This window comes from Diabrotica undecimpunctata, chromosome 3, assembly GCF_040954645.1.
Source record: "Diabrotica undecimpunctata isolate CICGRU chromosome 3, icDiaUnde3, whole genome shotgun sequence".
Classification (NCBI taxonomy): domain Eukaryota; kingdom Metazoa; phylum Arthropoda; class Insecta; order Coleoptera; family Chrysomelidae; genus Diabrotica; species Diabrotica undecimpunctata.
Window position 1 is genome coordinate 13,219,224 of NC_092805.1, and position 19,764 is coordinate 13,238,987.

Below are 19,764 nucleotides of genomic sequence, written 5' to 3' on the forward strand. Positions count from 1 at the left end.
TTAATAAAATAACACAATTTTGACCTAAATGATTAAATTCTTGATTGTTTAAAAGAGTATATAATTATTTTATCGAAATTACATAATTGCAGTTTGTTTTGTTACTTGGGCGGTATTTTGTGTACAGATTTATAGAAAAGTAAGGTTTTGTGTTCTACATAATAAATAAACAACTTACAACATTATTTCTTTATTTCATCCTTTGTTACAGGGGCAGATACTACACAACGTTCTGTTCTAGATCCATCTGCTAATAACTGTTTGAAGGAAGAAAATTGAGACTTAAGGTTTGATATTTAGAATTAATTAGATGACGATTGCTTTCTTTCTTATTTTCTAATAATAGATCCAAATTTATGTGAGGAGAAGATAATAGACAAGGAGGGGAAGTTGGCATCTTGCTAGGATAGATTTCGGGGACTTAAAGTTTTAATTTATTTATGATTCGTCTGCATCTTTCGTAAAAGGAAATGTGGATTTTTACGTACTGGATATTCGAGCAGAGAATGGTTTGGTGGTATTGTAAAGAGTACCGCTTCAATGCATATGAGAGCATTAATTTCTGTCTTCTTAAATCTAATGGTAGTTCACCGAGTTCGGCTTGAAGACTTAAGATAGGGGTTATTCTAAATGCACCGCTTATTATTCTAAGAGCGTTATTTTGAATGGTGCCTAGAACTTTTAGAGTTGTTGAAGCAGACGAGTAAGCGTGGCATCCATAATCGATCTTGGAGCGGATCAGATTTTTATATAATATGAGTAGAGTTCTACCGTCCGCTCTTCAGTTCATACCAGAAAGACATATCAAGAGGTTTAGTCTTTTTAACATATAGCTGATATATATTTGATATGGTCCTTCCAGGTTATAGCTTGATCAAATATTAAACCTAGATATTTAATTGTATTTACATATTCAAGTGTTTGACCCCCAAGTTTTAAAGAAGGTATTTCTTTTATCTGTTTTGGTCTCTTTGAGAATATGAAAACCACTCCTTTTAGACCAAACTATAAATTTATCGAGTTGATCTTGTAGTAATTTGGCCATACTCTGTATAGTGTTTCCATTTAAGAATATTATAAGATCATTCGCGTACAATCTCGCTTGAATGAGTTTGTTCATTGATTTGCGTCGGGCTGATTACCGAACCTTGGGGTGTACCATTTTTTTGATATCTCACATTAGATAGAAGACCGTTTACTTTTACCTTGAAATTTCTATTTGGGAGAAAATGTTTAATAAAAGCAAGTATCCTTGATAGCCCCATGATTCTAGTGTTGAAATTATCTTGTGATGCCAAGGCATATCAAATGCTTTGTGCAAATCAAAATAAATTGCAATACATTTTTGGTTGTTGTAGAATGCTCTATTAATATGTGATTCTATATCTACTAAATTGTCAGTAGTCGATCTTAAAGGACGAAATCCAGATTGTTCATTAATCAGTTGGTTATTTTCTTCCAGACACCACAATAAACGTTTATTTATATTTTTTTAAAGCTTACACATTACACGAGTTAGAGACACTGGACGATAGGAATCTGCTTTGTTTTGTGGCTTATTAGAATTGAAAATGGGAATAGTTATAGCTGTTTTCCATAAATTGAGAAATTCATCGTATTTATTTGTTAAACAGAAAATAACATTGACAATGAAATAGATTTTATAACTATCCCTTTGATCATGTGGCAACTGATCGTAATACGAATGAAAATCATGCGTCAAAACAAGTTTTAATTCTTGAAGGTTGTTCCATTTGGAGTAGGTCAACTTTCGCTTTTCTTGGTTTAAAGGGGGAGCATTCGCGAGTGAATTATCATGAATGATTTTTTTTTTGGTCTTTTTGGTAAAGCAGAATTGTCAAAATAGTCATCAAAATTCATTTTTACAATTGTTTCTCTGTTACTATATTTTATGGCTTTAATATCCACTACGGTTGGATCACCAACTGATCTACCTGGTCTTATGGAATCATAACTTAAAAAAAAATTCTGAAATTGATCTTTAAAAAAGTTATAGTCCAAATAGTAACTTCTATAAGAAAATGCTTTACATCGAGCCTCTTTTCTAATATCAGAATACTGACCGGGAAGAGAAATATCTCGATTTTTTAATTTTGCTTAGATAAAACTGTATTTCTGTTTTGATAGTTACAGCCATCCGACCAAAAGATAACTGGCAATCGTTTTTCTTCCAAAGTGTTTTCAAAATTATGTATAATGCACGAAGCAAATGAAGACGATACCAATTCTGTGGATGTTTCGTCGAACCAATAACAAAACGCGTCATGAGTGTGTAGGTTATACATAGTAAAGTAATGTGCTTCACTTTTTAAGGCTCTTTCTTTGTCTTGTCTTTTTTCAATTCGTGCTCTTTCTTTATTTTGTATATGTATATTATATTCAGCTTTAAAAATGTTCCTACTTTTATGAGCACAACATAAATCGCACTGATCTTTCCTCGGATTAAACAATGACAAATTCTCTTTTTTAAAAATCTATTCAAAAATAAATCTACTGACTTTTTTTAAATTTTCTTGTGGCAATTTTCCGAGATAAAGACTGTACTGTTGCGAAAGTCATGTTACGATAGGCTCTAAGTACTTCCTTGTTGTTGCTTGTCTGCAAAAATGGGACAGCATCTTTGATAGAGAATTGAAAAAACTTCTAACGAAATCTTTGTCCTTTGTGTGACGCTTTGCAGCAGTCTTTGTAGATTTTGAGTAAGCCACATTAGAAGCAGGAGTAATACCATCACTATTTTCTTTAAAGTCAAGCTAGTAGCGTAGTCTATTTTTTAATACTAAACGTACTTAAGTAAGTTTTACAACAAACTTACTTAAGTCTTCTAGTCCTATTAATAATTAGGAAATATTGTAGCGATGGGTGGCGTCTAGAATTATCAGCATGGCTTCGTCGTTTGATAGTGTGTTTTTCAACTGTATTTACAATAAATGTTTTTTGTTGGTCCCATGTCATGGTTTTCCAAAACAAACTAAAAATTTCTTGCCTGTTTCTCGGTAATTTCATTACAGGCTCCAACCTTCGATTTTTGGCCCTTATCAGAAGAACAGGGTGATCCCATTTTTCGTTGACCTCCCTGAATATCTTGATATACTTTTCCCTCTCTAGTTCTTCGATACCCTAAATACGCTTCCCCTTGCAAAATTTTGTTTTATGGTTTTTTCCATTCCTTTTTGTTGACAAGTTTTCTTTTCTTTAGTGTATGTGCATTTCCATCAAAAAGTGCCCCTTTCGCATCTTCAGAAGATGAACTAGATGGTTCTATATTAGTACCATCCATTTCCTACAAACCAAAGAACGGTTTTTAAATCAGCAAATGATTTTCAGTATGGATTTCTTTATTGTGTATGGTTAAAATTCCCTTGTCTATCGAAAAATCTGCAGATGTTAAAGCTCCCGAAAATATGAACAGAAATTTAGGAGGTTTCTCTATAGGATCCTTAATATTGGAACTTTTACGACCTTTCTTCATATTTGACTGATATGCGTCATTAGTTCGGTGTTCGAGAAAAGGCCATCGTAATCCTCTATTTTATCAGCCATCGTAATCCTCTATTTTAGCAGTATTAACGACACAACTTTGAAAAACATCGACCTGCAGACAAAGTTTATTTATAATTAGTTTATTTTCATTAACAATATTAGTAAAATAAACAGGTTCCCCTGTATTCCTGTTTATCGACACGATATAAATAAATATAAATAGTCACAAAAACGAATAGAAATATGGACCAGTTTTTTTATTAAGCTTTTGTAGGAATTTCTTTCAGAGATTCCATGAAATTTATCATGCGGCCTATTTCTTTTAATTTCTGGAAATAAGTAAATCAATAATAACCTTTCGCGTTCTTTACAATATTATATATTTATATAGTGTTTGTAGTTTTAAAATAGATTTGCAAAGATTAACAAATGCGAAGTGAAAGGTGAAAATTTATTTTTACTGATTGCTGTATTTTTGCAAACTGGTGTTTATAATTTTTTTATGGGGATAGTACTTTACTGCATCATTTTTAATTAATGGACCTATTTCGATCTCGACCATTATGAAAATGTCTGCAATAAAACCGATAAAGCAGCGCCAATAAAAGTGCATAAAAAAACATTGTTTTATAATCCCAATATCGGTGAATCATTTTGGTCTATCATGTCATAAACATGACGATACATAAACCTGAATTTTGACAGCACCATAATGCATTTTATAATGAACGTTTGTACCCTTCGAGATAAAGATTGATTACCTCTATCAGTCACCAACCGTTTGCATATCCACCAACAAAATGATCTGCAATGCAAATTTTGACTTGACATAGTTTAATATTATATGTAAACAACTAGATATTCTACGAAAATGGAATTCTATTGTACCTTGCATAAACCTGGTATAAATTTGATAGATATATTGCTTCAATATAAAAGCTTTTAATATTCAATATTGTTATTTATTTCCTACAATATTAAACTATAATACGTGGTTGGGATAAAGTATAGAACCAACTAAATATCTTTGAAACAAAAAAGACACTATTGATGACACTTTAAATGCACAGGTATAATGACACATAACGCATCTGATGCCGTATTTTTTAAAGACACTAAACTTATTTAATTTAATTACTTCAAATTTAATTTAATTACTTCAAATGTTCAAAATGCTCGCCTTTCACATCCACCTCCTAACAATGTGTAAGTCTATTGTTAAATTAGTGAGTCACTCTTTCCAGGACTTCTCCACGTATTAGTTCACGTTTACATTTACTTTTTTTAAAACTGGGGTCCCATAAGGTAAAACTTTCAAATGTTGTACTTTTAAAAGCGTATACAGTGTGTTCGTAAAGTATGAAATAAATTTGATATTTCCTAAATGAAAAGCCTTTTTAAAAAAATCTAAAACACGTCAATTTTTAAATTTAATGTTCTACATTTTACAATAAAATTTCATTATACAAAGTGATACACATTACAGAGATGACGTCATCGGCCCTTTTTTTAAATGTAACCCTGTATTTTAGGACATTTTTAGATCGACAAAAATAAGCTGATTCCAAAAAAGTATAATACTGGGGGTCTAACGGATATAATTTAAAAGATATGCGCTTAGAAAATTAATTTTTAATGATTTATAATATTAATAAATCATAAATAAAATATAATAAATAACTTGAAAGTAATCCAGTAATTAATACATGACTTAATCCTAAATGTTCGAATTGTAGCCCCTGTTGTATTTGACACTAACCCAAACGTTGTACAAATTCTTTAAGAACCTTGTTTATGCTTTCTTGAGAAATATTGTTTATTTCTTCACGAATTCTTGTTTCTAAGTCTCCAATATTTGCAGGTTTCGTTTTATAAACAACATTCTTTAAATGACCCCACATAAAATAATCCAAAGGATTGAGGTCTGGCGACCTCGCTGGCCATTCAATATGTCCACGTCTTCCAATCCACCTGTTCGGAAAAATTTCGTTTAAGTACCTTCGAACATCTAAAGCATAATGCGGAGGCGCACCATCCTGTTGAAACCATAAACGTTTATCAAAACCTCCAAGATTAACTGAAGGTATGCTGGCCCGTTTAAATTACCTTCGAAATAGTAGGGTCCAACGATTTTATTTCATACAATGCCAGCCCATACGTTTATCTTTTGCGGGTATTGTGTTTGATGTTTCCGCATCCAGTTGAAGTTTTCTTTTGCCCAGTATCTACATTTCTGACAATTGACCTCGCCATTTAATTTGATTGTAGCCTCATCAGAAAAAATAATATTTTGAACCGAGAAAGGGTTTCGGTGGCTGTTATCCATCATTATTTCGCAAAATTGTATTCTCTTATCTAGATCATCCTCGTTTAATTCCTGTACAACTGTGCATTTTACTTACTTTACTTACTTTTACGTACTTTGTGTACCGTTGTTTTGCGAACATCGAGATCACTACTAACCCTACGAACAGAAGTGTGCGCATCTTCTTCAAAAGCAAGTAGGACATCTAATGTTGTAACATAATTTACAGAGGGACAACCTGATTTGCGTGCATTTTCAACCGTACCAGTTTCTCGAATTTTTTTTTCAATCTTACTTACTGTTGACTGCGTGATGGGTATTTCTGGATATTTATTAAATATATTAAATAAATTACACATTTCCATCTGAGTTCACGATTTGTCTCCATACCCAACCATCATGAGTATTTCAATTCTTTGCTTTACACTCAAATTCATTTCTACTTAAAATTAATTCTAAGCAATAATACAGAACATTCACGAATTAATACAATTATTGTACTACTTATTTTTTATTGAACATTACTAGTTTACCAAAAACTAGAAGTAGGCTACTTTTTTGCAATTGATAATAAATAATTTAGTTTCTAAGCACGTATTTTTCAAATTATATCCATTAGACCCGAGTATTATACTTTTTTGAAATCAGCTCATTTTTATCGATCAAAAATGTCGTAAAATACAGGGCGTTACATTTAAAAAAAGAGCCGATGGCGTCATCACTGTAATGTAGATCACCTTGTATAATGAAATTTTATTGTAAAATGTAGAACCTTAAATTTAAAAATCGACGTGTTTTAGATTTTTTTAAAAAGGCTTTTCATTTAGGAAATATCGAATTTATTCCGTACTTTACGGACACACTGTATGTTCACTGAAACGGAATATAAACCGATGAAAGTTTTTTGTTGCGTTCTATGAGCGCAAAGTCTCTATCACAGGGCAGAAAGCGTGCGTGCTCAATTTGGGTTAAGTATTTTTCTAATAGTAGTAGTCAAAGTAATGTTATGACTTTCCAATTGTTATTTTGGCCGACACATCTATCAGACCAAATAACAAGTTTTCCTTCTTGGTTGGATCAAGACGATTGAAGTTTTTAGTTATATAAAGTAGCAATGCTGATGCTATCTCAGTAAGCCTCGATGCGCCATTACTTCGTTCCACAGCATCATTGTAGCAGTAGTACTCCCCATATTATGAACAGCTTAGTTATACGAAGAAAGTACGCAGTACATAAAACGAAATAATAAGCATTTACTTTTGCAATTTCAGTATCTTGTCTTAATGTTTTGTAACCTGCTTCCGCTCACATATAATGAATTTTATTTTTAATTTCTATTTTCTTTCTTTCACATTCATCGCTAACAGAAGAAAGTTGCTGTTGGTACTAGAGAGGCTTTGTTCTCAGTACAAGTCTTAGGTATTCCAGGGATGCAATGACGTCAAATGCGACGTATACGCATGTCTGATTGATAACGAGAAAGCGTTTAATCGAGTACAGCACGCAAAGATGATGCAAATACTAAAATAAACAGGAATTATCAACAAAGATCTGAAAATAATTAGACATCTTTACTGGAATCAGACAACAAATCTCAGAGTTGAAGGTGAACACACTGACTATGTGAAAATCATGCCGGGAGTGATGCAAGGCTGTATTTTGTCTCTTCTAATCTTCAATATCTACTCTGAAAGAATATTTATCGAAGCTTTGCACGAAACTGAAAAAGGTATTCTACTAAATGGTTACCGGCTAAACAATATCAGATATGCAGATGACACCATAGTATTTGCGGACAACTTAGAAGATCTATAAGTTCTTATGAACAAACTCACGTATAACAGTCAATAATATGGACTCAATATAAACGTTAAGAAGACAAAGCTTATGATAATTAGCAAGAAAAGGATAACAGAACGTCAACTCTACGTCAACCAATCCCCTGTAGAAAGAGTGACGCACTACAACTACCTCGGCACCATAATAAATGAAGAATGGACCAACAACCAGGAAATTAGAGCACGCATCGAAAAAACTAGAACCACCTTCAATCGGATGGGGGCCTTCTTCAAGAGTCACAGCCTCTCTCTTGATACAAAAGTAAGATTACTGCGATGCTACGTCTTCTCTGTCCTTTTTTATGGTGCTGAATCGTGGACCTTGAACGAAGATATGTGCAGAAAACTGAAAGCATTTGAGATGTGGCTATATCGGAGAATGCTTAAGATCCCGTGGACTGACCGAGTCACAAATGAGGAGGTTCTCAGAAGAATTAATAAGAACAGAATAAGTTACAGTTCTTCGGACATATTATGCGAGATGAATCCAGATATGTTCTTCTTCAAGCCATCCTGCAAGAAAAAATATTTGGAAAACGAGGTCCAGGAAGAAGAAGAACATATTTTTTAAAGAACCTCAGAATCTGGTTCAATACAACATCTGTGCAGCTGCAGATAAGATAAAGATTGCCATGCTGATCGCCAACATTCGTAACGGATAAGCACATCAAGAAGAAGGAGAAGAAAGTTTGATAAAGAGTTTTTCACAATATAAACAAATATCTAATCTGGGAAGTACAAAACACAAGTTGAATTTACTTTTAAAAATGTCGCTGTAGGTTCGTAGACAGATTTTAGTATCAGGGTACATTTTTACCTGCTTTCATTTTGTCAACAAGGTACTGAAGTCTTCTAGCGGTTATTGAAAATATATAACATACCGTTGCTTCACATACCTTTATGTTTTCCACTGTATATTTCACTGTACACTGACGATGAGATGTTGCTTCCCCAACTCTTTTTGTTTTTCGCTCTTGCAGCGAAAGAAACGCTTCTCTAAACGTTTTGAATAGTTTTGCCTGATTGTCCAGTAATAACTCAGCAGAACAACCCGTAGAAGGCTTAAATTTACAAATACACCTAAAATAAATATTGTTTTAAAACATGAAACTAGTTTAAATTGCTTTAACTTAACTTCATCTGGGCAATTCAGAGTTAGATTCTGTTAATTTGGATAATGACTGACTTGGTTATACTAACATCCATTTTAGATCGAAATGAAAAATTACACGATTAAAAACGTTGACTTACAAAACACGTGCAGAAAATTTGGCGTGAAACACGACCTGCTTTAACACATACAAGGTTGTTACATTGAAATTTTTGGTTCACTAATTTTCAAACTACCTAAACAGACAAGTTAATTCTCATGATATGTTTTACAGTCAGCAGTACAATATTTTGCACATATAGAACGTTGTATCATGGAAAATCCACATATGAAATTATTGGCGGTTACAATGTTGTTTCAGCATAGCATTCAATTGTGTGGTTACACAGTAGAAGAATTATTTCGCACAGCAGCCAACAAAAAAGGTTTCAGAAACTTGTAAATATGATGACGGCCAACTTCTCATTATGGACATGGTACCTACTAAACAAGAAGACCACCCACAGATAAAATATTTTCTTTTTTTTTATTTAATGAGGAGGATAATTTTTTATGAGGACTATATTTATGCTACGATTTTTTAGTTTCTCGGTTATTTCTAATCTTGTTAGTTAATGTGACATAAATTTATTATAAAATGCAGTATTGGCCAAAATTTAAACACAGTTTTAAACAAACTGTGTTTAAATAAATACACGATTATTATGAATTCTAAAAATATTTAAAATATTTAATTTACATAAAATATTATAATTAATAATAAACTTAACAAAAATAACTAATTTTAAAATCTAGTGCCACAAATAATTCTAGAATTTACAAAGCATTTCTTTGTCCCATTTATCGAACTTCTTCCTTCCCCAACAAATATAAATACCTAGTTGGAATCGGAACTAACCTGAACAAAGTTTGAGGCCTGATCGGCGTCGGTAGGGCGACGAGCGTCGGATGCAGGGGCGTCGAATCGAGCGTCTGCCAAAGTTCGGGACGTCGCAAGGCCGTCGCCGTCGCTTGGTCGGCAGCCAGAAGGGTGAAAGTATGCCAGTGGGCTTGCAGAAGGAGACCCCGAACAGCTTGGACGAGTTCACGACCGGTCGGCGCCAAGTGCACTTCTAACGGACTCGATTCCTGCAATCAAAAAATTGGCGAATTATAAAATATAACTAAAAATTATATTCGTTCGTAAGCGAAATATATCCTTTAACAAGATTGAATTGGTTTTTGAATATGTTATACATAGACCCAAAGTTACATGTTTGATAACCGTAAGAAAATTAACCATAAAATCAGTTAGATAAAATGACAAATATCGTCAAATAAATATGTCCTTTTATTCGTCTTGTTAAAATAATAAACGTTGAAAACTTATAATAAAGTAAACATTTCTGGTGTGATTGGAATATTCGAAAAATTAAAAATTATTTGAAATAATTCAAAATAGATTACAATATTTATCAGATCCGTTTCGATCTTATCAGACCATCATCAGTGAAAACCTGAAAGTAAGTATTTCCACTTTAGTTTAACCCTTTGAGTCATGTAATTCCTACAGGAATTTGTAATTAAACCAGTTTAAAGACATTTACATTCTATTATTATTATACTTCTGCGTTTTGTACCCAAATGGCGTATGGGTGGTTTTACTCTAAAAGAAAATTAAGTTCGTCAGAGGTAAGTGTACTTGTTTCTTCAAACATTAGTTTGAATTAAAGTTAATCGCGGTTTATATTTCAGTGCAATGTTGAAGATAATGTTACTTCTTACTAATTGTGAGTATATTTTATTGAAATTTGACTTTTTTCAAATATATAAGTGTACCTACCTCAAATTCGATTGGCACAATATTGTATCCAAAATAACTAAGTGTTATTTTTGTTTTTAGAGTAAAATGCCTCCAATAACATATTTAACGGAGAAGGAACTGCTAGAAGAGCTGGAAAAACTGTCCGACATAGAAAGATGTGTTAGTGATGATAGTGACTGCAAAGAGGAAATACAAGTAAGACAGAGAATTGGCCATATGATAGATGATCTCTCAGAAAATTAAAACGAAGGGAAGGATAAGGAAAGAGATAATGAGGAAAAACACAAGTTTCCTTCGTTTAATCCAAAAAAACAGTGTTATATTCCTACCTATGTGCAGATCCTTGTTCTAATCTCAGACACGTAGGATGGGTCGAATTTTTTTTTTTTTTCGATTGGGAAAACTGCTACCAAATTAATAAGCACCAATTTATTTTTAACAATGCGAAATGTTTTTAAATGTGATTTTGAACGTCTGTCGAAGAATGAATTCATATGAATGTATATTTCTTTTAATCAATAGACAACCTGTTACACGTCTTTATACGTCTGTGAATAGCCGTTCTGATGATCCCTTTTAGAGTGAAATACGTATAAGCGTATATACAGACGCACTATACGTGAAATCAAATCTTAACCCTCTTTTTTCTTTTAATATCTTGTCATGCAGAGATAGTTGTGATTTTTTATTTAATAACCAGTGAAATTTGCTAAGCTTAAGGCCTAGTTATTTTCTTTTCGTGAATCTATGCTTCTTCGATGTTAACCGCCTGTAGAGATGCATACCCAGGTATTTGACATGATCTTTTTGTTGTAACTCTTGGTTATTTAAAGACAGTGGTTTGCATCTGTTTTTTCTCTTAGAGAATGTTATGTGGATTGTTTTTATCTAATTTGCTTTTAGTCTTCACCATCTTAGATAAATTTGTATTTTGTTAAGATTGGCATGTAGTAGCTGGGAAGCAACGTTGAGGTTTGGGTGTGAAACTAAAATTGCTTTGTTGTCTGCATACGTTATTGTAATGATATCGTTGCTCGTATGTAGAAATATTGAGTAGAGAACAGATCCCAGAACACTACCCTGCTTTGATTACATTTAAACTTGTGTACTGATCGTAGTGGCATACTAGGAAATGCAGGTCATGAAGGTAAGACTTAGTCCTAGTAGACCAGTATGCCAAACTGTATCGAAAGCTTAAGAAATATCAAAAATGGCTGCTGTACAGTAATTTCTTTCTTCTAGAGCTTTATAAATAAAATTAGAGACTCTATGTATTCGCTCAGTAATGGCATGTTATCGTCTGAATCCAAACTTGTGGTTATGTACTTATTGACGTTCTGCAAGAATGGGTTGTAACCTATTCCACAGTAGTTTTTCAAAAACCTTTGACATCATTGGCAGTCGACTAATAGGTCTATATGATTTAAGGTCTTCTGTAGATTTACCTGACCTGAGAATTACAATAATTTATGCCACTTTCCATGGAAAAGGGTTCTCAGGATTGAATTGGATATGAAATAGTAAATATCGGAACGATTTTGAGGTTTTCAACCCAAACGTTCACATTATATAAATAATATGTCAAAATTTCCTAAAAATTTTTTCGATTTAATTTTCAATTATGTTTTTCTGAAAATGTTCTGTATTTATCAATAAGATACGGGGTCCAACATGGGTAATCTGACTTCTTCTCCAATGCCCTTTTCAATTATTCTTTAGAATTAGTAGATTACATATATTTTCAATTTGTTTCAAAAGCAATGCCAAATGATTTATAGTTCTAATTTTTATGCCATTGAAGTTTTTATGGTGTAGAAGTGTACACGACACGCCGTCACGATATGCAGTTCACAGATTGATCTAAAGCTCTAATTACTCGGCATTGTATGGCCCCCATTGTTTAAAGCTCTCTAAGTGTAATTAATTGGTGGATGTCAGTGCCGCCACCACCGGTGGTTTATCAAGAAACCAAAGATAACATTAAAGACAAAGCGACGGAAAGTCGTCGAATTAATAGCTTTCGTGTATTTGCTGTAACGTATGGGGATTTGATCATCGGCAGAAGTAGAATGAAGTCGTGAACAAATTGTTTCGGGAATTAATACGTTTTGTGTAATGTGATCGAGGATTTGAATTTTTCAGTATTTGTTTTATTATTAATAAACGTAGGTTTAATATTTTTATTCCGTGTTTTGTTTTAGAGATTTTACAATTCATAACGCTAGTTATGGCATATAGCGTCATTGGTAATATGACATCTTAAAAGGTATACATCGGACATAAAACATAAAACAATACATAGAACAATACTTAGAGCTAAATACATATAATAACGATTAGTACACTGAATGAAGGTAATAATCAAATATTACCTCCGATTTCGGTGAACCTCCATCGAATTGCATGAAAATTTAGGATTGAGTATATTTTACCCTCAACTTCAAAAATGACATATGCTCAACTAGCGCGTTTTGAATTTTAGGGGTGAAATTCACCCCTTTTTTTTAAATGGTAAAAAATGCAGATTTAAGCATTCTGGCATAAGCAATCTCGATTAATTAAATAAAATAAATATTTTGCAACATTTATAAGCATGATTTATGATTTTAATTAATTTTTCAACCTTTTTAGCAACTATCCCTTAAATCGAAAATCACGAAAAAATCATTTTTTATTTTTCTGAAATATCAATAGCATATTAATATTACCCAAATAGTTTCTTTAATGTTTATGACATAATTTTTGATTGACTGTGAAATTTCAACTCTTAAAAACCACCCCCTTAAAGCAGAATCTCTAAAATAATTAATAAATTAATTTCAAGAAACTTTAATGACTTGAATAATACATCACTGAATTGAAATCTCATTTACTGAGCATTTTCGGTGCTTATGTGACTTATAAAAATTTAGTTTGTTAGTTAAGAGAAAAACGTATTAAAATAAATATTAAAATATATGAAAAGTTCATTTTTTTTAAGTAATGTTTCATAAATTAATCAAATATTAATAGTACTTTAATTGTTAATTTTTATCTTTCGTCACAGCTCTCTTCAACAATTTCTCCTTTTTCATTAATTAGAGGGCTATTTTGGCAATTGTCCCCACTGCATGATCCGCAGACTGCATTGCAAAATAACCCTACTCTTCGACACCCGCAAGAAGCGCCGCCCTCTTTCTTGCAGTTACAAAAAAACATTTTTAAAAATTCTTCTGGAGCAGGTGGATTGGGATTTTTAGTTGGAAACAAATACTTTTCAATTTTGCACCATCCCCAGTCAACTGGACGAATATCTTTGTTTCCAAGCCATATCTGGGTTTGTAAATAAACTCTTTTAATGTGTTCATCCAATGCAGCAACCGTTGGGACCAGAGATGAAAACTTTACTACACTATTTTCAGTGGTATCCGTAATAAAGGAATCGTTATGCATCTGTTCCAGATAAGCTGATAGGTCTTCGATATAATTTCACGATATTGTGCACTCAGAATCCTACGTTATCGAAGTTATCCGACAACGTAGCAAACGCAGTAGAATTTATGTTCAATACTAAATATATGGATGTTTACGCTTCGGCCGCTTGCATATAACTGAGTTTTGGCTCCTCCCTTTATCGATGAAGTGACCTTAAACGTTGCAGCTATATCTGTTGAGTTATACTGAAATATTCAATAGACACACAGCATACTAGAAAGTCCCACTATGTTTTTGAGCAGATACAGAATTCCTTTCACTAGCTTCTTATATCTTCAAAACATACATATACACATCCACACATGTATATTTCGTGAGCATATACCTATCGATACGTCTACTTCTTATTACCTATCTTTTTTCCTATATATACATAAAAAATCTCTACTCCAAAAATTTTTCTAAAAAAATGTTATTGATTTTTTTACAATAACTCTTAGTAACAATAAATACCTTTGAAAGGTAATTTCAAAGGCAAATTAATTAAATCCCTTATTTTTTAAAGATAAAGGTTACAGGGCCCCAGTTACATGGTTCTCGCGGTAAAATTTAATTTTTAAACGTTTTTATCTCAGTTATTTTTTATCCTACAAAAATATAAAAAAAAATCTGGAAAAATTCTGATTTTTTTAAATCACTTTTTTTTAACAATATGCATTTTAAACCGTCGAAATTTTTGAAGTCATTACTTATGCAAAAATAAAGAAAGTCGTATAGGGATTACTATAAATTTTAATTTTTGTGAAAATGGCGTACGTTTTATTTTTCACTTTTTCTAAAAAAATTCGAAAGGGTTCTCTAATTTTCATCATAACTTGCTTAATTTTGACGCTATCAACTTCTTCTACAGCTAAGTATATTTTATAAAATGCATTGTTTTCCCGTTATTTAAGCTTGAATATTCAGATTTGAGTACTCACCGAAAAAAAAAATACATTTAATTACCTATAACTCACTTTGAATTAATATTAAAAAGTTTTTCAAGAAAGGAATTTATTCAATTTTTTATTAGCTTTAATTTTGATAATGACAACTTTTTTATAAAAACTTATAGTTTTTGAGTTATTTATGCAAAACCGCTTTAAAACATACATTTTTTTCACGAAAAATTAAAATCTTTGATCTTCAATAACTCAAAAAGTATTGATTTATTTTATTAACTTTATAAAATAAATTTTGTTTGGATTTGGACCCTCTATCGATTTCTGGGGTTATTTTTAATTTTTGTTTCTTAAGGTATCCTCTAACTACTCACCAATTTTCATGAAAATCGATAAAGGTTCAAGGAAATCGGAGTGAAAACCTTCAGTGACTGTACTAGATATAATACTTTATGACAGAATTAATATTATCAATATTAGTAATATTAAACCTTTTATTACATTTTCTATGTAATATAATATACATAAAAATAGAAATCAATAGCACATAAATAACATTTATTTATTTATTAATTTATTTAGCGAAAAATTTAGCGAGTTTATTTATTAAGCTTTGGAAAACAACAGTTTGAAAGTTACAAACTTAAATCATACAATGCAAATTACATAATTTGACAAACCTAATCTTCTTCTTTAAGTAACTCCGTTACCTAGTTGGCAATCATCAAGGACAGTCTAACTTCCGAAGCTACTGCTTTAACCCTAAGGGTTACCCTCAAAAACACCCCTCTTAGGGAGATAAAAACGCAAAAAAACCAATTTACCAAGAATCTGTACATCGCAGAAAAAAATGTTTTAAATAAAAAATGTAGCTGAGAAAATTTTAAACAAAAAGTATTTTTTGTGTAAAATAAACCGTTCTCTTAAAAACAATGCTTGAAGCGACCGTCGATTTGGCAATCAGTTACACGCGCGAAATAAATATTCAGTAAAATTTGTATCAGCTCGACGGTAAAAATTCGATATCTTTTGATTCAAGATGCATTTTAAAAGTAAAGAGTTTGGCTTTCGTACGCAGTTATTTCGCTCAGATTTTATACAGGTGTTAAATAAAAGTTGCGCGATTTTTGCCATTTTTTATGATTGTCACGAGATCAATACAATATATTCCTTTTATTGACTGGTCACTGTAAAATTTTATGTACTAGAGCCTAACCTTTAAAGCCTATAGCATAAAATTTTAGTTTTGAGTTTTGGCAAAAAATGCGAGGCATTTGAAATATGCTTAAAAAACGCTGGATTTAAACTTTCACACAACAAACGATCTGAAACATTTAAAACTTTTTTTTTAATTACATTAGTACGTTTTTCATAAGAACAAAACTTCTGCAATAAACTAAATCCAAAATCGTCTTCTTAAATGCATTTCCCCTGACGTGTGATTGTAATGTAAAACATTAAATTCTGCGTTTTTTATTCATATTTCAAATTCCTCATATTTGTTAACATAACTCAAAATTAAAATTTCATGTCATAGGTTTTAAAGATTAAACTCTAAATACGAAAATTTTACTAAAACTGATCAATAAAAGTGATCAATTTTATTGATCTCACGAGAATCGTAAAAAATGGCAAAACTCGCGCCACGTTAATTTATTCAACACGTTCATAAAAATTAAGTTTATTGTTGGCAAAATACAAAAACCGCATACGAAAGCTGAATTCTTTGTCTTTAAAACGCATCTTGATTTTTGTCGATAGGACATTTGGATTAAAAGATATTGAATTTTTACAGTCCAGCTGATACAAATTTTATTGAACATTGATTTCGCGCGTAACTTACATACAAAATCGATGGTCGCTACACAAAAAATGCTTTAAAAAAATTTTTATTTCAAATTATCCCAGCTATATTTTTTATTTGAAATATTTTTTTAAGGTGTACAGATTCTTGGTAAATCGATTTTTTTGCGTTTTCACCATCCTGCAAGGGGGTTTTAGGGGGAAGCCCAGGGGTAAAAGTAGTAAACTTTCTTGCATCTTTTTTGAGGTCCCAAAATTAATATTCTCTGCAAAATTTAGCATGTTTGTAGGATTTTTAGGGATCAACTCTCTGACGACTGGACTATAAGAAAATTTGCCCGTTCCAATAACATCCAAACACAATTCGTACAAATGTTTATAGACTCTAAGCCAAAGTTCGCTGAACCACTAACAGGTGTTATTTGTACTCCAGAGGCTGTCAAAGCGGACATTATATTACAGAATACCCACGGAAAGCCACAATCTGTCATAACTGTGGAGAAAACCATAAATCAAACAAATGTTCTAAGGCATATATGCGCTCTGCTATCTAAACTGGCGCACACACAAGTATTTCCAGACTTTAAACAGACATAAGCCTTCAGCAAGATTTTCATCCATGCCAATTCCAAACTTGAGTGCAGTAAACAGTGTAAGTTAGGTAATCCGTGGGCTCCTGAGACTGAAATCCACATGAAGCTCTGACGAGTACTTCATATAGCAAGTCAAAAGCTTGGATAATATTGGAAAAATTTAAAATCAAACTAACCTGGTTTCCGGGTTGGACTGGAATATATATTCGACTTTTTTTCGATGTTTATTTCCGTTGATGCGATGAGCGATGACGTATACGTTAAAACTGTTGATTTTGATTATACTGGGTTATATTAAATATAACATTTTTTTTGTTTTGCTTAAAAAAATTAATGTTTTTTATAGAGAAAACTTGTTGCACAATACTCTGAATAATAGAAAGTATTTGTACAGAAAAAACAAAACGACTCGCATAAACACTTGGATGTTGAAATAAAAAAAGAATAACCCACAATTTAGGAGCTGTTGAGCGACGTAAATACCTGATTTGTGGCAAAAAAAACCGACAAGGACTTGTATAGAGCCCTCATAAATAAAGAATAATTTTATTACGTCTTTTCTTTTAATGGGCGAGAAGGAAAATAAAATCTTAACAAAAATTGGGTGCTATTCATTTAGTTGAATAAAATCCAAATACACGAAACTCAAATATATATTTAAATTGAAATATATATATATATATATATATATATATATATATATATATATATATATATATATATATATATATATATATATATATATATATATATGTATATATATATTTATATATTTATATTATTAAGTTAAAAAATGAATAAATTTAGTATTGAATCAAGAAATGAAATAAATAGTTTGAATTTTGGAAAAGATGAAAAGGGGAGCATAAAAAATATCTTTATAGAGAAAATTTAAAAAATATATTGGATAGGACATTATACAAATTTACTGACAGCTGTGAATATTTTAAATTACTACTAACTACTAACTATACTCGATTCGCTATTCCCACAAGTTAGTTACTTTTTGACAGACTAAAAGTGGCTGGAAATTACTATACAACCAAGCACACGTACTCATAGCCAATATTAATAGTAAACAAACTAAATAGTAAATAAAATAGAACTTTGCGAATTACCGACAATTAATATTTATTTATCTGCACCATATAATAAATAGTTATGTTAAATTATAACAACTAAAATATATTTTTTAAATATATACTACCCAAAATTTGATGGGTTTAGTATACACTTCCACTATTTAGAATAATTCTTCTTGTTTTAAAGAAAGAAGTCTGCAATTGTAGTATACTTGAGCTATTAATACTGAGAAGGAGGAATTGTTGTGTTGTAGGTTTCCGACAATGAATCTGTCAAAATATGCCCGAGCTAAGCGAATGGAGTATACCAATTTTTTTTGTCATTCGTCTTTTATAAAGGGAGGTGGCCAAAATGATCAAAGCATACCTCGGTCCTAGAAGGTGAGCAGAACCGCCTTCCAGCCTTGGTTATGCAGGATTCCTCCAGCGTGGCTACGATGATATCCGAGACTGCACGCAGGGGTTGTTCGGACACCATCTCCGTCAATGACAAAGACCTACCTGCTATAAAAATCACCCTCCTCAACAATGAATTACTGGCTGGACCGCCATGATTCTTAAATCTCGTTCCTTCTGGTTCTGTCTTATCTTAATGCTGGCTCCTGGGCACGCTGCTTCTCTTTATATCACCTTTCTTCTCATTCCTTACTCTACAACGTTCTCTTCACATATCTCTGAAATGTCCTCGACAGATCTGGTGACCTAAGCATCTCCTCCTCCAGTTCCGTGATTGATTGCACTCTACTCCCTAGCTCTCTCTCAAGCAAGCTCCTCTCGAATATCCATCTACCGCATACCAATAATATGAGACAGTGTCCGATATTTAACAGTACAAGAATTTGTCATTTTCTGTCTATCCAAATCTGTATGAGTATGCTTTGAAACAACCGTATCCCGTGAGCATTTACGTCAGGAAGTAATCCAAACGCCAGTCTATCCATCTTCTCATTTTGTCCAATTCCTCTTTCCACATCATAATGGACCTCTCTCTTTCTTCTTTTATTAAACGTTCTGTTGCTATGTCTTCATTTCTTCTCACGTATTTTCTTTCTGTTTTCTTCACTAACACGTGCATCGGAAAATATCCGGTGATAACTCCCAGCGCCTCGGTAAATACCAAGTATATCTGTTTGCACATGCCACTCTCAACAGACTCTTCCTATCCGCTCGGGTAAGCTGCCTTCTGTACACCTTTTTTAAAACTGTAGTACCCCAGACAGGCGTCGCGTAACGGACAATCGATTGCACAACAGAATGAAGGACCTTCTTTCTCTCAGTTTTGAGCCCTTAGATGTTGGGTATGATCCCCCCAAAGCGGCGGATCTCACCACAGCTCTTTGACTAACTGCCTTAACTTGCTTCCCCCACT

The 19,764-nt window shown here is 32.3% G+C and overlaps 1 protein-coding gene across 1 annotated transcript in view; it reads right to left on the reverse strand.

The window, feature by feature from the left end:
* LOC140436452 (uncharacterized) overlaps positions 1-19,764 on the reverse strand; it is a 508,405-nt gene that overhangs the window by 375,810 nt on the left and 112,831 nt on the right. The window contains exon 3 of the mRNA XM_072525289.1: positions 9,657-9,886. Coding sequence (XP_072381390.1) covers positions 9,657-9,886 — 230 coding nt within the window. The remainder of the gene's footprint in view (positions 1-9,656; positions 9,887-19,764) is intronic.